This window comes from Cryptotermes secundus, unplaced genomic scaffold (assembly GCF_002891405.2).
Source record: "Cryptotermes secundus unplaced genomic scaffold, Csec_1.0 scaffold13, whole genome shotgun sequence".
Lineage (NCBI taxonomy): Eukaryota > Metazoa > Arthropoda > Insecta > Blattodea > Kalotermitidae > Cryptotermes > Cryptotermes secundus.
Window position 1 is genome coordinate 1043619 of NW_019734350.1, and position 21301 is coordinate 1064919.

The following is a 21301-nucleotide window of genomic DNA, read 5'->3' on the forward strand; positions in this document are numbered from 1 at the left end:
TTGTTTCGTCGTTGTAGAATGCTGATATAAATGAAATCTGCATTTATAGACGTGGAAACGGATGACAAAACCGGATGAAGGGTTTTATTTTTTATTATTCATTTTAATGCTGTGTGGGAGGCAGAGGAGGTATATAGAAATCATTCACGCTTTGTTCCTTTTTTTTTAACTTTGTGAGTGAGAGAGAAAAGAAAACATAATTCGTGGTAATTACGCTGTCAAGATGAACCGCGATCAAATTGGCACGCTTTCAGAATTCTTTCGCTGAAGGCATATAAGGGGGTGAAATTTAAAAATAGTTTTATCCTCAGAGTAGGACATTGCTATTCAATAAGCTGACAGACAGGACGCGTGTTCCGACTCTTCGGGACCTACACGCAGAAGCGGCATAAGGCACGATTGCCGTTTATTCCTTGACCGCCTCAGATATTACTTTCACGTTGTAAGTGAATTCCCTTGAATTTAAACTTGTAGGTCTTGTGGGTGCATTTCGAATCGTCATCCTCAGTGGTATAACTTCGTATGATCAACATTATTACGTATTATACGATTATGAGTAAAGGCAAAGGTAATCTCCCTCACGAAGGAGTATGGGAGAGTGGAGGTATAGCTACAGCATTCTTGACCTCGGCAATAGATGAAGGTGGATGGTTAGCTCCACGCCCCGGCGGCTTTGTCTCTGGCGAAAGATCCCCCCCGTACTCATTGGATAGTAGGTTGGGTGGGCCCCAGAACCGGTATGAACGCTGTTGAATAGAGAAAAATATCTTTGTACTGCCGGGAATCGAACCCCGACTGTTCATGTGCAGTCCGTCCTTATGCCGATTGAGATATCCCGGTTCGTATGCTGTTACGAATACCTTTTGAAAATAATTCAGGAAGAAAGTTCAGCGTAGGTGTAGGCGTAAGTGGGTGGACAATATTAAAATGGATCTTAGAGAGATAGGGTTGAATGGTATAGATTGGAATGATCTGGCTCATGATAGGGACCGTTGGAGGGCTCTTGTGAACACGGTAATGAACCTTTGGGTTCCATAAAATGCTGGGAAGTTCTTGATTAGCTGCACAATTGGCGGCTTCTCAAGAAGGGCTCAGCTCCATGCGTGAAAGCGGCATGGGCATCAGGCTGATCACTCACCTCCATCTGATTCAAAGATTAAGAATTCGTGGAGTTTTACCTTCACTCGCCCATGCGTCTTCATGACGTTTTCTTATTTTCTTAATTTACAGAGGTGAGTCGTCAGCTTTACTTACAAGCCGTTTTCTCACCGGGTCCTTTGGATGAGAAGTGTGGACATGTTGGTGAAAGTAAGCAATTCCTGCCCTTACCTGGAGCCCAACCCCGGTCTTTCAGCCTGTAGTCAGTTCCGACTCACAAAGATTATACATTCACGTCTATAATGATGTGAAGCAGATTTTCCAGTGCAATGCCGTAAGCTTGCAGTCAATTGTTTAAATGTGAGATGAACTATTGTCATCGTTGTGATACGCCTGTTGAATGTCAAACGCTTGTGATGTCCCACGCGGTATTGTTTTGTTTTATTTCAAGTTATAATCCAAACCGCAATAGTTCATGCAGACAATCGAAACAAGCCGGGAAAAACAAATAGGCCTACATGTCATTTGTTAAAGTTTCATCATGCTGGAAATGCCAGTGTGCTGTTGCCACAAAATGTTTTAATAAACATTTGGAATGTATGCATTGAGGTTCTTACAACGGTGGTTCTGAAGAGTTCTGTTTTCTGGGATATAACGCTGTGTAGTCTGTTGAAAGGCGTCGGACATTTCAGAGGAATATGTCACTTCTGTTTTCAGGGTTGAGGAGCAAGCAAAAGAGGATACCGGCTTGAAACAAGTAGATTCTAAAGGGTTCTGACGATGGTGTATAACACTCAGAATTACTGGGGGGGTTTTAGACTTTGTCCATCGTCCGGTATTCTAGAAACTAGCAAACACAACGTTTGGGTAACTGAATTTGTTTCCGAGACGTTGCGTTTCCTAGTTTCTATATAATACCTGACTGTGGACAAATTCCAAAAACTCAGAAATTCTTAGTATCAGCGTGAAGCAGACAGCAAGCTTATCCGTTGGTTGACTTTCAACGACTACATGACGTTATATCCCAGAAGACAGATCTCTTCAAAATGTTATAAACTGGCTATTAAAGACAAGAATTTGCTTTATCGCTAAGGTCAATATATATGCCTAATAGTATATTAATTATGATGTAAAGCAAGAATTTACTTGTCTTTATTGATCGCCGGCTGTAACACACACCTTTATTCCCAACTACAATTTCCTGTCAGTTGGTTGTAATATTATACACACAAGATGAATATCACGGGTATTATATAATCTATTCAGAACCCTGACTTGGTAGCAACAGTCGAAATGCATGGGACATTATCTTTAGCTTATCAGGAGAGCAAAGAGGAAGCTTTCAGAGGATGAACGAGGGGTTCAGAAGGAAAGGGTGAAGTAGATACGATGATGTTGGGGGAGAAAAGAGAGAGAGAAACATAAAAGAGGCAAAGCCGCGGCGGCTGTAGGGACAGGATAGGAAAGGGAGGTTCAAACAGAAGAGAAAAAGATAGCTCTTATTCAAATGAATCGGAGCGAATTCGAGGTCTAATTTATTTTTTAATTGCTGCGCCCCTTAATTTCTGCGCGCCCCGGTTGTGTGATAGTTCCCGTTGATATTTCATTCTTTTGTTGTATTTTTTGTTTATTTTTTATTTCACTTTTTAAGGCGGGGGAGAGGATAGCTAAAAAAAAAGTTGATTCTCAGTCACGTGGAAATATTTCTCTTTCCTGATAGCTCAGCCAGTCCTGCAGTTGCTCAGGGCAACATGAAACTGGCAGAGAAACTGACAAATTCATCGTCACTTTGCCACTTGAAACCACAGGAACTTAGATTCGTGTTGTTCTGCAGACAGAGACAGACAGAATAGAAACTGACCAAGCCCGATTCGTTACAGTACCTCGCAGGAGAGCAAGGAGCAGACTATATCCACTTGCGGTCCTGGCTTATTTGCATTTCTCTGAATTTAAGTTCTTAAACACTTTTCTCTCAACGCATCCCTGGAGCTCAAAATATATTTGATGCTGACCTCTACCCAAGTTTTTAAAGAATTAAGATTTGGCATATCATGATGATTCACCAATTTTAAGAGAAAAGTCTCACAAAACACTACCTATGATACAGAACTATCATAAAACTTGTCATTGAACTAATTGAATAGCGAGTTGATAGTGAAATTTAACAATTTCATGGAAAGGGCGTAGGAAGGTTATGGAATTCCTGCACCACAATCTGTATCTCCCATCCTTCTTTGTTAGGTCAGTCTCTAACTGGGGGACCGTCTTTTCCCAGTTTTTGCCCCTTCAACATAATTTCTATCGAGCTGAGCACGCTCACACTTCTTGATGCTGTGCCCCTTACCTCGGAATCCTCCCGTCTAGTTCGTTTCTTCTTTTGAGACTCCCCACTCAAAATTTTCTATGCATTTCTTATTTCTTTCATTCTTATTAAATGTCCCAGCCATCTCATTCCTTTTGATTTGAACTTCTTGAATACTACAAATTGTGAGTCTGTGTACTAGTAAGATGAAGCTCATTTTCTTGCGTTTCCAAATAATCATAACTCGCTTCTGCCACAGACATAACCAGTAGAATGACCCTAAATCCCACATAATCACGTAATTTGGCTGAAATTAGCCACGTTGGATATAATAAACTTAAAAGAGTGACAAGCTGTCATTTATAATCGATTCATTGGCATATTTTGACACCTGTGAAACCTCTCCATGTGACAAACAAAATATATTTTGAACAACCATATAAGCCTATGTATTGTAGTCATTCATACTGACATTTGTTAATTGTTTTATATAAGGAATTTGAGTAAACAGAATCAAGTAATGTGCCAACAAGCTAGGAAGATTATAATTACAAATAATGGACTACTCAGGCTTAAATTTTTCGTTTCGTAAGTAATGTAACTTCTCAGAAGGATTGTCCACGTCCACCAGCCATCTTATGCACGGTGGCAACGTGCTGTAACATTCGTGTTAAAAGTCACATTATTCCTTTAGACGAGTCTCGGGAATAGGTCTGGGGGAGGGCGTGGGGTACGACATCCGTCTACTCATTTACGTTACTGACATGTTTGCGTATATTCGTTACAGTAATTGTTTACCACAAAAATTGTTTTATGGCAGATGAATAGTCTTCCCATAACACTGACCACACTTCGATACCAGGTCAGTTTGAAAACTACACTCGTGTGTGGCTCTAGTCATGTTTCTCTTCTGTCCCCAGGGCTGTAGCAACAGCCCGGTCTGTTGAAGATTTCTCAATCTGTATCAAGATTATCCGTAGGAGTGTTTGCACAGTGTCCTGTCACAGGACACCACAGGAATATGCAAACAAATATTCAAAGTCAGAGCTGGATTTGAAACCGAAATAACGGCGTTTGTGCGGTATAAGTCTCATTGGAACCTTTGAGAACTACCGTCAGAATATTTGAGAAATAAGATGTCGCAGTTTAGAAGAGACCTTCAGCGGTCCCAGTAACATTAATACAAATGTAGCCCAAGCATTTGCTGCAACAGTTGCTCTTGCTCACCACGTTTTGATGTTCTACAGTCGATCCCCCCTCTCTGACAATGATTTGTTATTTATTTTTGCATTTTAAGGGTTTCTATGGAAATGGATTATTTGTTGTTAAGGAATTAGATGCCGAATTTTGCTTGGACTGCATTGCGTTTTAGTTACAAAATTCAGGAGAAAGGAAATGAAAAAAAAAGTGCGCTGAAACACGCCGATATGATCATTATGAAATACTACCATTAATATTAAGTAAACAGTTTCATCAAAGAGTATAATTTATAACAAGAACTTTAGCTGGAAATAACAGGCGTAGTAATAATTCAATTCTTATTTATTTATGTGCAAACTTAATAGCTCAGATGCCAATTACAGAATGAGCACGAGTAAGATGAAAGAAATAACAACAGCAAAACAATTACAAACAAAATACAATCACAGCTCTTTATATAATAATAATATAATTGTATAATTCCATTAAAAATCAAAGTTATCATTAAGATATGAGCAAAGTAATATAGGACATCTACACACCGCACAAAGGACAGAAACCAGCACACCAAACATGTGTGCACAGCAGAAGTAATCACGGCATGATAGTTTAAAAAATAACTTAAAAATATTTTATAAGCATTTTGCATTACTTGTAAAATGCAAAATACAACAGCGTAACAGCAGAGCAACGGTTTTATCAGAACTGTAATTTTCCCTGTGATTCTGTATGGGTGTGAAACTTGGTCTGACATTAAGGGAGGAGGGTGTTTGAGAACAGGGTGTTGAGGAGAATATTTGGGCTGAAGAGAGATGAAGTGACAGGAGGTTGGAGAAAACTGCATGTTGAGGAGCTTCATAACTTGTACCCTTCTCCAAGTATAATTATAATGATCAAGTCAAGGAGGATGAGGTGGGCAGGGCATGTAGCACGAATGGGTTAGAAGAGGAATGCATATAGGATATTGGTGGGAAAGCCAGAAGAAAAGAGACCATTGGGAAGACCAAGGCGTAGGTGTGTGGACGGTTTTAAAATGGACCTTAGAGAGATGGGATGGGATGGTATGGATTGGATAGATCTGGCTTAGGATAGGGACCAGTGGTGGGCTCTTGTGAACACGGTGATGAATCTTCGAGTTCCATAAAATGCTGGGAAATTCTTGAGTAACTGCAGATTTGGCTTCTCCTCAAGATGGGCTCAGCTCCATAAGTAAGTAATGTGAGGTTGCTATTTTGCAAGTTGTGATCCAAAATACTTCGCCCCTTCCTCGTAGTCCTCATACCCCACCTCATTAAGAGAATGTAAGGACCTTTGTGATACTGGCTTTTGAATCAATCGACGAATCGATCAGCTCTGTTGTTCTGCAAAATGGACGGAATCATGGGAGGTCTTCTTCAGTTTCGAAACACTGTAATCACCGCAAGCCCATGTTAGGTTAGACTAAGCCAGGCCATGCTACGGGTTGTTTAATTGTGAGTAATTCCATCCGCATATGGAGGTTATAAAAATATCAAGAGAGCGTAGCGGATGTGGCCGGAGTGGGGTGGAGAGAAGGGGGGGGACGGGGGAAAAGAAAGAAGACGTCGGTTCGTATAGATGTGTACATAATAAACTGATTGTTCTAGATTTCCCATGAGCATTGCGCAAATACTGAACATGTTGGTGTAGAATCAGACAGGCAAGCAGGCAATGGAATGCCTATTGCTGTATATGGTATGTATATTACATCTCTGCTGTATGGAAAAGGGTATTTTCTCTGTTTGGTTGGATTTATAACCAAGTTGTACTCTGCTTGGTGTCGGATATGAGGGATAACTCCCCTCTCTTTCGTGTTTACTTCAAATAGCAGTGGGAGTATGAGTTTGTGTTCCTCTCGGATTGAATGTATACGAGAAAGTGTCTTGGGGTTTTGGGACAATGTCAGTGGGAATTCTCTGCTTCCTGCTCGGGAACTTAATTTCTGTATTGTAGCTGTAGCGGAGGGATATTTTTTTAACAATTATTATATACTCTAATGTCGTACTGGTTATTCATCTTTATTGCTCTGTATTTATGGGAATTGCTTTAAGAAGCTAAAAGATACCGGATATGAAATCATAGCCATGGAAATTCTTGTTTAGACCGCCTATGTGGTCAAGTGGTCAGAGTTCCTGCCTACAGATCCAGAGGTCCCTGGTTCGATTCCCGGCGCTACCAGATTTTCTGAGTAGTAGTGGGTCTGAAACGGGGTCCACTCAGCCTCGTGAGGATAATTAAGGAGCTATTTCAAGGAAATAGCGTCTTCGGTCTAGAAAACCGAGATTAACTGCAGTGGCGATCCGTTGCGCTGACCACGTGACATCTCTGTCTGCAAAAGATGACACTATCTTCGCCGTCAAGCAGCGGTCGCTCGGTCGGTATAGTTCGCTTGCGGACTACAGGACACAGAGTTTTGTTTGGAAATTCTTATTTAAAGAAATAGTTATTCTTAACTCTTCAGAGATGACAGATCTTGTCACCAATGTCCTGAAACACCAGATGAATCCAGAGAAAGGATAGTGCTGTGTGCGTCACTTGGAATGGTTTCAGAAGCAAGTGTCTGTTTTAATGTTCAGTAGCTTCTGCTGTTTTGTTTCGTTTTTCTCCTAAACGAATGGCAGACCTAAACTTTTAGATAAATTCATTTTTCAGACACCCACAAAATAAATCGCTATATGTTTATTATATGTTATTTAACTACGCTCTCAGTGTCGAGATCAAACAGAAAATCGCCGTAGTGGTACTAGTACTGGCAATTCGTTTCTTATTTATTTAGGTTCAGACTTAATAATAATAAATTCCTTGTTTATTTGCCTCACCAACCCTAACATATTAGTAATAGTAGCAGTAGTAATACTTGATGTAGTTATTATTTAAATCATGAATCTTTCTTTGGCTAATTATGTTTCTTTCCTTGGCACTACAGCCCCAGTGGGCCTAGGCCTACCTCCATCAACTTCTCCGTTCATTTCGGTTTCTCTTGATCTTACACATACGGTAGGACTACTTGGGCGGGTGATTAGCTCATCGCAAGGCCTCTACCTATACACAAACACAGAAAAACGCACACACACAAACTAAACATCCATGTCCTGAGTGGGATTCGAACGCACGATACCAGCGTCCGAGCGAGCGAAGACAGTTCATGCCTTAGACCGCGCGGCTACTGTGACCGGTTATGCTATAGAAGTGTATGCCTGGGATAAGCGGAGTTGCCACCTCGGTTCACTGTCCGTTATTCATGGCTCTAAATCCTGTCATTCTCTTCTGGAAACTGTAGGTCTTCGAGTACCTGCTCGGCTCTCATATACTTTTCTGTCTTCAGGGTGTGCTCTTTAGGTAAAGATTTCCCTTCTGCTAGACGCGCTTCGGCTGCTAATGTTCTTGGAGACGTTAACGTGTCTGGAACACAAACTGTTTCGCTTAGTTGGTGGGGGGGAATCCAACTGGGTCCACTCGGCACAGCGACCACTGATTGGTCCATTGTAGCCTGCCCCGGGTGATTATGATGATGGAGAATTTGGTGGAATGAAGATTGGCAGGGGAAACAAAAGTACTCGGAGAAAACCCGCCCTAGCGTCACTTTGTCCACCACAAATCCCACTTGACCAGACCCGGCCAAGACAAGACAGGACAATACAAGAAAAGATAAAAAGAAAAGAAAAAAATCAGTTAAGGTTGTTTGCACTTAAACACGAATTACTGAAATACCTGCAAAGGTAAAAGGTAAAGTTGTCCCTATGCTTAGCTAATTAAGCCCTATACCACGAAAACGTATGGGGGAGCCGATTTGTAGGTTCACGTTTTCTTGACCTCGGAACTAGTTGTAGGTGAGTGATCAGCTTCACGCCCCGGCCGCTTAACCTCCAGGGAAAAGCCCCGGGTACCCATTGGATATGAGGCTGATTGGGCCCCAAAGTCGGTCTCGATGACGTGGAGAAGAGAAAATTCTTGACCGTACCTGGACTCGAACTTCGACCGCTTTTCGTCCATCCCATAGCTAGTCGCTATACGCTGAAATATCTGTACGTTTACAAATTGCATTTTCCGCAGAAACACATCTTTTTTTTTTCCTTGGCACTACAGCCCCAGTGGGCCTAGGCCTACCTCCATGAACTTCTCCGTTCACTTCGGTTTTTCTAGATCTTACACATTCGGTAGAACTGCTTGGGCGGATGATCATCTCGTCCTAAGGCCTCTACCTGTACACAAACACAGAAAAATGCACACAAACATCCATGCCCTGAGTGGGATTTGAAACCACGATTCCGGCTTCCGAGCGAGCGAAAACAGTTCATGCCTTAGACCGCTCAGCTACCGTGACCGGCAGAAACACATCTAGCTTCTTCTTCTTCTTCTTCTTCTTCTTCTTCTTCTTATTATTATTATTATTATTATTATTATTATTATTATTATTATACGTAGTATAAGGGCGCTGTCAGCATAAGCCTCGACGCTCATTTCAATCAGGAATTATCTAGTGTGTAATATGTTTTTAAAAACATTCTGAATGCTTCGGCCGATGTCTGACAGTAAATAGCAATCAGAGGTGGACACTAACATGCACCAAGTAGAGTGATTACTTATTCGCAAGGCAAGATGCCGCGTTTCAGATTTCAGAGCCCGCTTGCTCAGACTCAATCAGACGCTGTGTGCGACTAATTACAAAGGGGTGCGGCGCCTAACCCACCGTCACGCCATTGTGCCATCATCAGATCGCTCGGGCACACTTGCCAATATTTGAACAGAAATTTCCACATCACTGCTATGCCTTCCGATCAGTGGCGAATTCTAATTAAATATAGTAAGTAACTCGTGATTTGCAGACGTAATTAAAACATTGGCTGTTTGATTTTGAGATTGTATACATATTGAAACTTCATGTGAAACAAAATTAAGCATACAATTACCGTATTAGGCTGTAACTTTTTGATTGTTTATAAAGTTCTTGCCATCTGTCATGTTCGCTGGAATAAAATTTTTCTTATGATTTTGGCAGCGCGTGATGAAATTGAGAAATACCCGTACATGTAAATTTTTATGCTTAGTTGTAGGAATAAAGTTGATGAACATTCATTTATATGCTTATTCTGTGTATCTCTAATTCATGTATATATGAAAATTGGCGCTAATTTTACACACGCGAAAGAAATTACTTCACACCTGGCTGCCAACATTAACTTGCATCTCCTGTAGTTCAGCCACAGTTCGATTCCTTGTAGGGTCAAAGATATTCTTTTTCGCCAGTATTGCCCATATCCACTTGCCCTTCTTATCAAATTGTGAACGGAGAATAAAACGACTGGGGAGTGAAGCTTCCCCATCGCTCTTACGACCTTCACTGTGTGATACTTAGACACAAGGGTGACTTACCTTTTCCTACGGTCACTTGAGACGTGATGATCCATAGGCTGTTCTGTTAATAATGTCATTAATTAGGATTCAGAAGGATCCTTGTTTGTAAGCTACCTGTCTGTCCGTCCCCCTTGGCACTACAGCCCCAGTGGGCCTAGTCCTACCTCCATGAACTTCTCCGTTCACTTCGGTTTTTCTAGATCTTACACATTCGGTAGGACTCATTGGGCGGTTGATCAGCTTGTCGCAAGGCCTCTACCTGTACACAAACATCCATGCCTTGAGTGGAATTCGAACCCACGATCCCGGCTTCCGAGCGAGCAAAGACGGTGCAAGCCTTAGACCGCTCGGCTACCGTGACCGGCCCTGACTCAATTACGGGCACCAAATACTCCGGAGGTTCTAATTGACTGACTTCCGTAGAACTCAGTATGAACGTCATGCATGAAGCACTGCTCTTGTATTCCAACCACGGTTTTTGTTGTTGCGATTTTCGTACCTCACTTGTCCTAATGTCTGTGTATTTTAGATGTAAGCCTGTTGTTGATGTAAATGGTAAAGTCTATTCGCCTACTACACAGCTTAGCGTCACGAAAGTTTATTTCCAGCAAAAATAAGTTGATAAACAGCAAATTGCCTTTTGGACATGAATTATTATTTTTTCTTTTGTTTAGTAAAGATTTGATTTTTTTTTTTCTTCAGACATTATGAACATGTGACAACACGAACATTTAGCTTCCTTGCATAAAATAAAAGGTTCCATAGAATAGGCCTAAGTGAATATAAAATTGAATTGGCCTCTGATTGTTTGGTCCGGATCGACCCCTTGTTTACAAATTTGTCTGCAAACAGGTTAACATTTCTCTAAAGCGGCGCCTTAAGTTGGAGCAACACACGATTCGAATCCCAGTATCGACACTAGCAATCGTTACTGAGGTCTGTCTTGCTTATGCTTCTCTTTAGCCTCTCCAAGTTCCTTTAAATGCGCTACAAGTCATTACTTCTGACCCCCCCCAAAAAAAGAATTCACTGTACAAACTGCAGGCCTAACCGTGTTCCACGATTGATGGTAAATAAATTTTGCAATTCCCGCTAGTTCTCTAATGGCATATCCTCGTAATCTATTCACTCCTACGAACTGCCTCCATCTTGGCAATTTTCACAGCATTTCATGTTGTCAAGGCCATTTAAACTATGTACCCATTTTTAGTGCATAAAATAGCCTACTGCCTTTTGTTTTCAAGTTTCTGTGATTGCTAACACAAAGTTTCAATTGTTGAGTATCGCTAATTATTTTATAGTGTCTGAAGATGAAGATGCAAATTTCCTTACATTACCAATGTAAAATTCTAGAAATCCGAGATTAACGACCGTGGGGATCCGTTGCGTTGACCACGTGACACCCTCTATCCGCAAATGTTGGCACTAACTTCGCCAACAAGCGGCGGTCGCTCGGTCGGTATAGTTCTCTTGCGGACTAAAGTCCACGGAGTTTTTTTTTACCAATGTGAAATAAGCAGTAGTATATTCCGAACAGGATAGAACACTGTCTATGAACGAGATGTCTTAAGTACCGAAAAGTTTAAGCGGCCCAGAAAGCAAGTATGTTTGCAGTTCAACTAAAACTACTTTTCCTCGAGTTCACCACCTGGACAGCTTGGATATTTTTGTTCCTATTCGAGACGATAAGGTTCCAGATCTGGAACCGCTTGTCTGTATGATGAGGAATAATTGTGGGACCGTTTGCTCCAGTTGCTGGCGTCTTTACTGAGCGTTGGTGTGGACAGAAGTGACGCCGATGTTTGTTGTGGGAGGTGTTGGAACTGAGGGAGATTAGTGACTGGACGGGGCGGTCAGTTCAGGAGGCTAGGTCAAGACAGGAGGGGGTCCAGATCTAATCCCCTCCTGCTGGACTGTTGAGTGGAGTAGTAGAGGGGGAACGACCTCAACTTACAAGTTGGGCCGCTCAGTAAGAGAGAGGAAGGGCTTTAGGTCAAAGTGTGGCCGCCATAGGCCCCGGATGCTCCTAGGGTCATTGCTAGTTCATTAATTATTCCCACTTAGAAAGCCATTAGGGTGCAGTCATTCGAAGTGGTGACCGAGCTAGCATGGATGTAGCGCGCAAATTATAACAAGTGTGTCGGGTTGCCCTGCGGTGCAAGGGAAGGGGACACATTCACTTGTTCTTGTACTGCATGCACTCACAGTGCAACTTTATTGATGTTCTCACGAAATGAACACATAATGTCTAGATCATATCTATCTGCGTAGGTCATTTAGAGGACTTAGGATTCGACGAAATCTGATATAGGGAGGAGATGGTCTGTACTGGAAATTGTCGGGCGAATTTCGTTTGGGTTCGTAGAAGTCCTATATAATTCTGAATTTTAATGAAACTCGAATTGAAGTGAAGATTAAAAAGAAAGTATTGTCTTGCAGAGAAGTTCATACCATGAACTATGCATTACAGAGACTTCTAGTATTCATTTTTAATGTGTCTCGATATGTTACATTGGGTGAACAGAATTTACCTTTACAATATTTATGTAAAATGAAAAGAAATTCTAAATGAGTTACATACAACTGTAAAGTTTGTTCCATCTTTGAGAGGAACTAGAAGATTTTGGCAGTTACTTTAAGACATATACAGAACTTTCACCAGTGTGTAGACACAAAATATCCAAATTATATTGTCTCCCTTCTCCATTACAACATTCCAATAACAATTTTAGTGACAGAAAAAATTCTGGTCTTGTAAGTCGCTGATGTCGGCCGCTGGAGTAGGCTACAGTTCCTGTGATTCAGGACAGATGGAACACATCCAGGTAACTGGTGGATGTCAGCCTCAGCAAAGAATTTATTATTATTTATTTTAATTACAAATGGGTTTTTTTTCCCGGTGGCAGTGGTACTACTATAGGGCACAACGCACTGATAACACACATCACACAAAATAACACACCACATTCAAACAAAACACAGCATACAAAACTACACAAACAACAAAGGACACACTATACACAATGAATACAATGAAAATACGCTTACAGCTACAACAAATACAGTTATATAAATTAATATAAATAAAAAAATAAACATACTATACGCTAAATAGTAACAGTAATGAAATGCGTCATGTCATGAACATTTCGCCATGACCGTCCCTTCACTTCACTTCACGTCACTTCACTTCACTTCGCTTCCCTTCCCTTCACTTCACTTCACTTTACTTTACTTTACTTTACTTTACTTCACTACACTTCACTTCCCTTCACTACACTACACTACACTTCCCTTCACTTCACTTCACTTCACTTCACTTAACTGCATTTTTGGACGATTTACCCCACACCTTCACTTCGCCTTATTTATAAGTTTACAAATCCTGTAATCCTTTAACATGATTGTGTAATATTCCACTGCATACATTCACTTCTGGGTTATCTTCGACGTATTCCTGTAGAGCGCGAAGATGTTTCTGTTTATCTCGCCCAACACATGGAAAGCTGCTTCGTCTGAAATCATTACTTTATTTACGAAATCACTGTCATTGTCCGGTAGGTGAAACATGGATATCGTTAAATTTCACTCAGTCAAACTCCATGATTTCCTTTCGCAGTTAGCTCCCCCCACCCACAGTAAGTGTATCTCAATTTAGTATTTTTATACTTCACATTAAATTGTTAAGGATAGTTTTGTGTATATTACCTATGTGTAGCACAATATTTAGAGGTACTTTACTTTTGCAGATTCCCACGGAACTAAATTTCACTTATCTGGCTGCGTAACCTGCATCTGAAACAATTTTATTTTCGTTCGCCACAGACTCAAGAGGTCACGTGCTATACGGCAGGGATCAGATCACACTAGTAACCTTATCATTTCTATTTGTACCATCCGAAGGATTGTATGCCCATCCTGTCTCCTATCAGAAGCTTACCTGGGACATTATTTGCGAGGTTAAAGTTTCCTAAGCATGAAGCTGACAGATCTAGAGACAATGTGTAGAACGCGTGGAGCTTTACTCCATGTTGCGTTACGCTTTGATAATGTGGTGCTTAGACACAGGTAAACAGTTGCATTCCCCACCTGGAATAGACATCTGTATCGTCCATTCGGTATGATTGATCTTGCGCGTGTAGAAATCCTATCTTCCTAGTGAAATACGTCTGTCTCTCGGAAGACTAGATACATCACAGCATTTGAGGATATAGCTTCACTTCGCTGATGTTTTGTTAGATTTTCAGTCGGTTCTGTTGTACACGAAACGATGATGAAATGGAGATAAATTAACGTCATCATCTGTCACTTCTTCCCGGAATGGAATAGTGTTTGGGCATGTAGAGTGAATGTACTGACAGAATAGATTCTCAGAACTCTGTGACGCGAGAAGTAGTGGCAGTCGTGCCACAGCTTACCTTCCTTAGACCACATGGAACGCTGGGTTGAAGCATAACATATAATATTTATCGATTCATACAAAACCTTGTCACAACAATTAACACTACAGAAGTCATGAGCGGAAACGTGTAGAATCTACGTGTTCCTTCATGACAGTGAATTGTATTTGTGACATAATTGTCAGTTTCATAAACATGTCATGTCCCAAAATATGAAACCTATTTTGTAAATAAATATGAAATAATTTCGCCGGCGCTGGTATTCTTCTGCAAAGGCCAAAACTCTGTTTTAATTTATGAGAATTTCACCTTAAACCGTTTATCAAGATTTCGTCAGTTAAAAGGGGTTTCTGCAGATCTTATTTCTGAGTGCTAACCAATTTTTTTATAAACAAAATGAAATGTTTCCTCATAATGGCGATCAGTTTTGAAGTCGGCTTTCTCCCACTGCTTGCGGTTAACTACTACAGAAGATACTGCAGAATATGCTTTACTTCCCATCTACATCTACACTACGTGGCAAATGTACAAGGCGTGTATCTAATCCAGTTCGGTGCTTAGTAACGTCAATAATACAGCTACAAGTCAATAAGGTCTAATATCGCATGCAAGAACCATTTAAATTATGTGAGGGGGATAATAAACCATGTCGCTCTCTCCGGCACTCATTTCGTAGAAAACGAGATTCTTATCATGTAGAATTAAAAAACAAAGCGTACAAGTTTCGGTCCCTTCAGCATGCGATCCATGTGTTGAGTAACACGCAAACTCCTAAGTGTACCAACCGTATAAAAGGGGGTGTTGCCGTTTGAGAATGATCAGAGTTAGCTATAATAATAATAATAATCGTGTAACCAACTTATATTATAAATTCTCCTCGAACCAACAAAAGAGCATGAAATGGCTTTTTATCTCTGGTTTGAATGATTTGAAAGTATGTTGTTGTTGTTTGAAATGTTTACTTGGTGTGTATGCCGGAGGTAGAACTTTTTAATTAGTGTTTGATTCGAGTTTTTTAAATTTATGGTTATAACGGTGATGTACACTACATTGTTCCGGCAGACAATTATTAAGGTAATTCGTGAGAAAAACAAGTACAACTCTGCTCCTCCTGAACTTGCCGCTGTCCCGCTTGAGTCACCTGTTGTACGGGTTGTATATCCAGCACTGATTCCTTTTGCACCAACTGTTAGTTGACTAATGAAACGGATTTGGCATCTGACTGCATGGCAACACGGGACAATTTTTAACGATTTCGTTCTGAATTTTAACTTGTACTTCACTATGACTATTCCCAGTACATTGCCCCGTCGCTAATTTGGGCTGTTTCTGCTTACAACGTGCAGTTTTTTTAGCGACTTTTCAGTGCTTTTAACCTTCTTCCGTTTCTTAAGGAGGAAAAAAGCGGACTTACAAGGTACCCCTGTTGTCTGTGTTTGAATGATCTTCGCGAAATTTGTCATGAAGGTCATGTCACTAGGAGTCAGTCCAACGTCGTACGATCAGTAATACCAACGTGAGGATGTACTGTGAACATCAGAAGTGTGAGTGACCCTACTGCCACTTAATTTAAGGTCTTGAAAGTATGTGCGTGAAAATATATTCGAAAGTAATGTGCAATTTTATGTATTGCAATTTCTTTGTGTAGTGTAAAACATGGTGGCCGGGAGAAATTGTATTCAGATGTCGGTTTTACGGTGACAGTTAATAAATCACTCGAGCAAGACGTGATTTTTATGAAGATAGATTAGAAACGCACCTACAAATTATAGGCTATTGAAATATTCGTCGTACGTCAGCAATTACAAATACTAAATTTGGAGGATATATTTAACGGCTTCAGCATGGTCACCTTATAATTTTATCTTAACGAGAGAATAATAATAATAAATCAATTCAATTCGTGTTTATTTACGTGCAAACTTAACAGCACAGAGGCCAATTACAAAGCTAGCACGAATAGAGAGAAATACACAAAAATAATTAAAAAACAAAATACAAAAATGGTAGTCTATATTAATTACACAGTGAACATGAATAAAGATACAGAAACACACAGACAAAGCCACAATGTGAGAATTTGAGTTTCAAATAGAGCAGCATACAATAATAATAATAAAATAATTAATTCAGTATAAGATATGTTTCATCAACAGAGTCTTTGGTTCAAAGACCTCAACTTCCCTACAATAATAATAATAATAATAATAACAACAGTAACAACAAGCAATATGTATGTGACACATTTGCAGTTTCAAACAAGAAAAAATGTCTACTAGAACAGAATTCTTCCCTGTTACCACCTGTTCACATATAAAGGTAAAGCTATCGCTGTGCTTGACTGTTTAAGCACTACGCTATGAAGACTTGAGGGGGAGTGACCTCAGCGCTACTCGTAGTTTGGTATGAGTGGTCAGCTTCACTATCCGGTCGCCTTACCCCAGGGGAAAGGGCTCCCGGTACCCATTGGATAGAATGCTGGTTTGGCCCCAGAACCGGTCTGGAACACGTGGAGAGGAGAAAAATCTTGCCCCTACCGTGACTCTAACTCTGACCCTTCGACCGTCCAGCTATCCCGGCTCATCTTCACAATAATAATAATAATAATAATAATAATAATTTATTATTTCGGTTATTTTTGTTTTCATTTCGTTTTTTTTCTGTTCTTGTTTCGTGACAGTCTGTAATTGTCCACTGGTTCTTGAGCTCATCACGTAAATAAATAGAGAGTTGAATTGTAATTATTTTGTTGTTTCCCTCTTTGCTCGTACTTACAACTGGCCTTTGGGCTCTTGAGTAATCCCTTAAATAAAGAAAGAGCTGAATTCAACGGAGTTGTTGTTATAAAACGTATTTGCAGTTGCAGGCAAATGAAGTAAGGACTCTGCTATCTGCTCACGAGCTCTGCACGCTACCCCATCATCTAAATCGAATTGTATTCTTGTGTTATTAACTTACGTTACTTAAAGATATCATTTACATGACAACATTCGCAGTATAGAATTGTGAACAGACGGGAGGTAGGTTTTCTAAGTCCTGCTCCAAGCTCCATGTTTGTTGTTATCGTCTCGCTGTTTGTATTGAACGCGTGTTTATTTTTACACGATCATCCCCATACCGGGTCTGGAACCCACCCAGCCTCCAATCCAATGGTTACCGGGGCCCTTTTCTCAAATTATAGGGCCGGGACATGGAACTGACCACTCACTTTCATCTGATGTACGTGTATCTATAGCATGGAGCTGTACCTTCACGTCCTCATAATTCTATGTCGTTGTACTTAATTAAGCACAGGGTCCATGTTACCTGTATTACCACCCGGTATATTTTTTTATTAGTGTATAAAGTGCCTTAATAGAATTAAAACAGATGATCCTGAAGTTACAGGAAAAGTACCTAAGCATTTAGTGGGCGAATGATTTATTTTGTGCAATAGACGCCTCAAATGATTTTTGCAGAGTGTGCAACGCGAAAGATAATACATATATAAATCTTCATATTTATGTATTATTCCCACCGCCAAAATGTTTCCTGTATGTTAATGAGAAAGAATTTTTGATAGAAGAAATTGATGCCCGAAAACGTAAGTTCAGACCAGAGTACTTTTTTCAAGAGAAATTATTTTAATCAGTAATTTATGATGGTATAATTTGTTTTCAATATTGTTATTGTGTTCTCATATAAGTGTGATTGTAGTGTTTTAAATATTTTTTACTCTTCATCATACATTATTAACGTCCATACCCTATCCTCTGCTTTATTACACTGTTATTAATCTTTAACTTCTTGAGTACTATATAATAATAAATCAGTTTCTACATAATTTGTTTTATTTAATTTAATGCAGTTCTAAGACTTATACCACAAAGAAAAGGCCGTTGTATGTCATGTTTAGTTTGAATTGTATAGAATTTACAGGCTAATTGAATTAGTCATTGCAACACAATGCACAGACAATAAATGGAATATACTTTTCTTAAGGTATGTCATTTCTTTATCGCAATAGGAGATAAGTATGCGTACATCTTGATTCATAAAATAATAATTCGTCAGACGAAACTGCTTGAAACCTAACTAGGTCATGAATACTGCAGTTGATTTATTATCCGAGACGAAATATTACATTTACACAATCTATAACTTTATATTAGAGTGAGCGAAATACTACTTTGGCATAATCTATAACTTTCAGAACAGCCAACGAAATTTTACCTCCCAGAATTTGTAACATACAGAAAGATAACAGACAAAATTTTACTTTGACATAATTTGTAATTTACAGTAACAAAATCATGGACATAACTTGCAAATTACTGAAGCAACCTACCAGATTTTTATGTTGACATAATTTGTCACAGAACAATAAAAATGAATACATTTAAGTTTATATAAAAAGGGGGTACACGGTAGCGTAGTTTGTTGAGGCACTATGCCACAAACCGGAAGGTCGCGGGTTCGATCCCCGATGAGGTAATTGGATCTTTAGTTGACCTAACCCTTCCAGCTGTACTATGGCCCTGGGGTCTACTCAGCCTCCTAACAAAAATGAGTACAAAGAATCTTCCTGGGCATAAAGGGAGGCCGTCGCTTAAGGCTGACAACCTCACCACCATCTATGAGGTGATTATCTAGAAAATGTGGGAGCCTCGACGGCCTATTACAGGGATAACTTTTTTTAGTTTTATATAATTAGTAATTAACAGCGGACAAAATGCAGTTCATGACGTAATTTGTAACTTCGAGACGTTGTGCAAACAGAGGTTCTACCGAACACGCTCTGCAGAGGCAGCTTATCTAATCCTATGTCTTACTGCAATGACTGATTCACTTATTTCGAGTAGACGATATCCTCTCCCGGAAGAAGCAGGACGTGAAGCCTATCTTGGCTGTAACATTGTAGTGATGTTTGTAGGAAAAGACACGGGTATCCCAGCGTTTGCCCGAGGCGACGCGGATAACATGACAGAAGAGAGGATAGCGCACATCCTGAGCGAGGCGAGTCAGTTGATGAAGACTCAAGTGGAGGACAGCCACAGTAACGACAGCAAGTCTCCCAACCAAGGACAGGTGAGATACACCTACGCGCCAAGCTCATAGAAATTCTGGGAACAATAAATACTGGTAATGCTTGCTATTCAGCTCAAGAACATATACATGCCACCTACTTCCTAAAATACTGAACATCAGGATATAAAAAAAAATATGTTTTTCAATTGCTCTATAAAGTACAGGTATTAAACGTGGTCTCTTACTTTGAGGTTAGAAATCTAATTGCCGAGTATTTCGAAGAGAAACACTCGGAAGAATATCAACCTGGGAAGAAGGTGAGCAGTTTAGAGTGTTGCATAACGAGGAATCTTTTGGGTCCTACCTGTGGGATACTGAAACGAAGGAGACAGTGATGAGATTAGGATGGGGGAAACAAGAAATGCACACAGAATTTGGGCTTGAAACCCTTTTGAAAAACATTCACTTGAAAGGCCAGAGAGGAGAAAGAGAAGAACATCGGGATGAATTAGGTTATGAATACTAGCGGTGGATGAACCTAGCTTACTATTTTGTCAAGTAGCGGAATTAGGGGCCGGAGCTATCGGCTCTTACAAGTAACATCCGAGAGTGCTGTTTATTACTTCGGCATTGATGCTAAGTCTTTTCGGTTTTCCGTACTGCATTGATCTTGATGATCTTTTATTCCTGATATCACTCTATTATAGCAGACAGAAATGCTACTTTGCAAAGTCAGTCACACACGTTTCTCTTCTTTGAATGTCACTTACTAACATCCGTCATCAGAGAGTTAGTTTGATAGGCACCAGAGTCACTTAGTATCCTGCTTAAAATATTATTATCGTTCCCTCTATACATAATATTATCTTGTTCCACATATCAATCAACACCGTACCGAACAAACGTAAGAGGGGAACCCCCACGTAGCTGCACCAAGGACGGAAAGAAAGAACGAACCTTGCCAATTTCATTAAATCTTAATATTAATTAGTGCAGGGATTTTAATCCCAGGCCGTAAATAATTAAGCTAAAATATTCGACTAATGATAATAAATCCTGAGATGCAGCAGTGTACCAGCTCACGGACAATGTTAATGCATAATGTGGTGATGGTCACACTGCCCGACCGAAATATATAAAGTAGGTTAATATGCGAATGTTATTTATGTCTTGCGACAAAAAGTAAGTGTTGAGAAGAAAGGATTGAAGCCCTAAATTCATGCTAGATATATTAGGATATTTTCCACTGAGTATAGGTTGTAAATCTTGCAGGTTTGGGGTTGAACGCAAGACTGACTTGCTCTGAAAAGCAGTACTGTTTCGAAATCCAAAAAAGTGAATACCGAATGGTCTAATTCACGACGGATTGGACAAGTCTGACAGAATTTCTAAGGAAGGCTATGGCTCAAAAAGGGCTGTTTTGCCAATGATGATAATAGATCATAAATAATATGTTAATGAATCTTTATACACAACTCCGTATGTCTGTGTATTCATCCCATGATTCTGTCACGGACAATAATGTGGACATTAATATATCGATTTTCGCATGAGCATCATGCCATTCGTGGGAAACCCGTCTTGGTAATTTTTATGTCCACCATCAACAGCGGTAGGGACTTGGAAGACTGGAACAATAGCCTATCGTAGGAACCTGAAGATTCATATGCTGGAAAACTTTGAGAAATATTCTTATCCAGCGTTTATGGAGGTAGTTGTTTTCCTTTAAAAAAATGAAAAATATCGAAAAAGATTGTATCATGACATTGAGCGATGAATAATTGTAATTTTTCATGTGTAATACTTATGGTGATTTATTACGAAGAAGTACTGTGGCTTTACTTCTCTCTAATTTGAAAATTAAAAGTGCTGGAATCAAGCGTGGTTTCGAGTTAAGATGTATCTCTTCCCCCCCCCCCCC

At 40.0% G+C, this 21301-nt stretch overlaps 1 protein-coding gene across 5 annotated transcripts in view; it reads left to right on the forward strand.

Moving 5' to 3' along the window:
• Positions 1–21301, forward strand: part of LOC111868734 (homeobox protein cut) — a 394707-nt gene that overhangs the window by 353584 nt on the left and 19822 nt on the right. For all 5 annotated transcript variants that reach the window (XM_023859663.2, XM_023859664.2, XM_033753154.1 and 2 more), the window contains exon 7: positions 19286–19440. In XM_023859663.2, coding sequence (XP_023715431.1) covers positions 19286–19440 — 155 coding nt within the window. The remainder of the gene's footprint in view (positions 1–19285; positions 19441–21301) is intronic.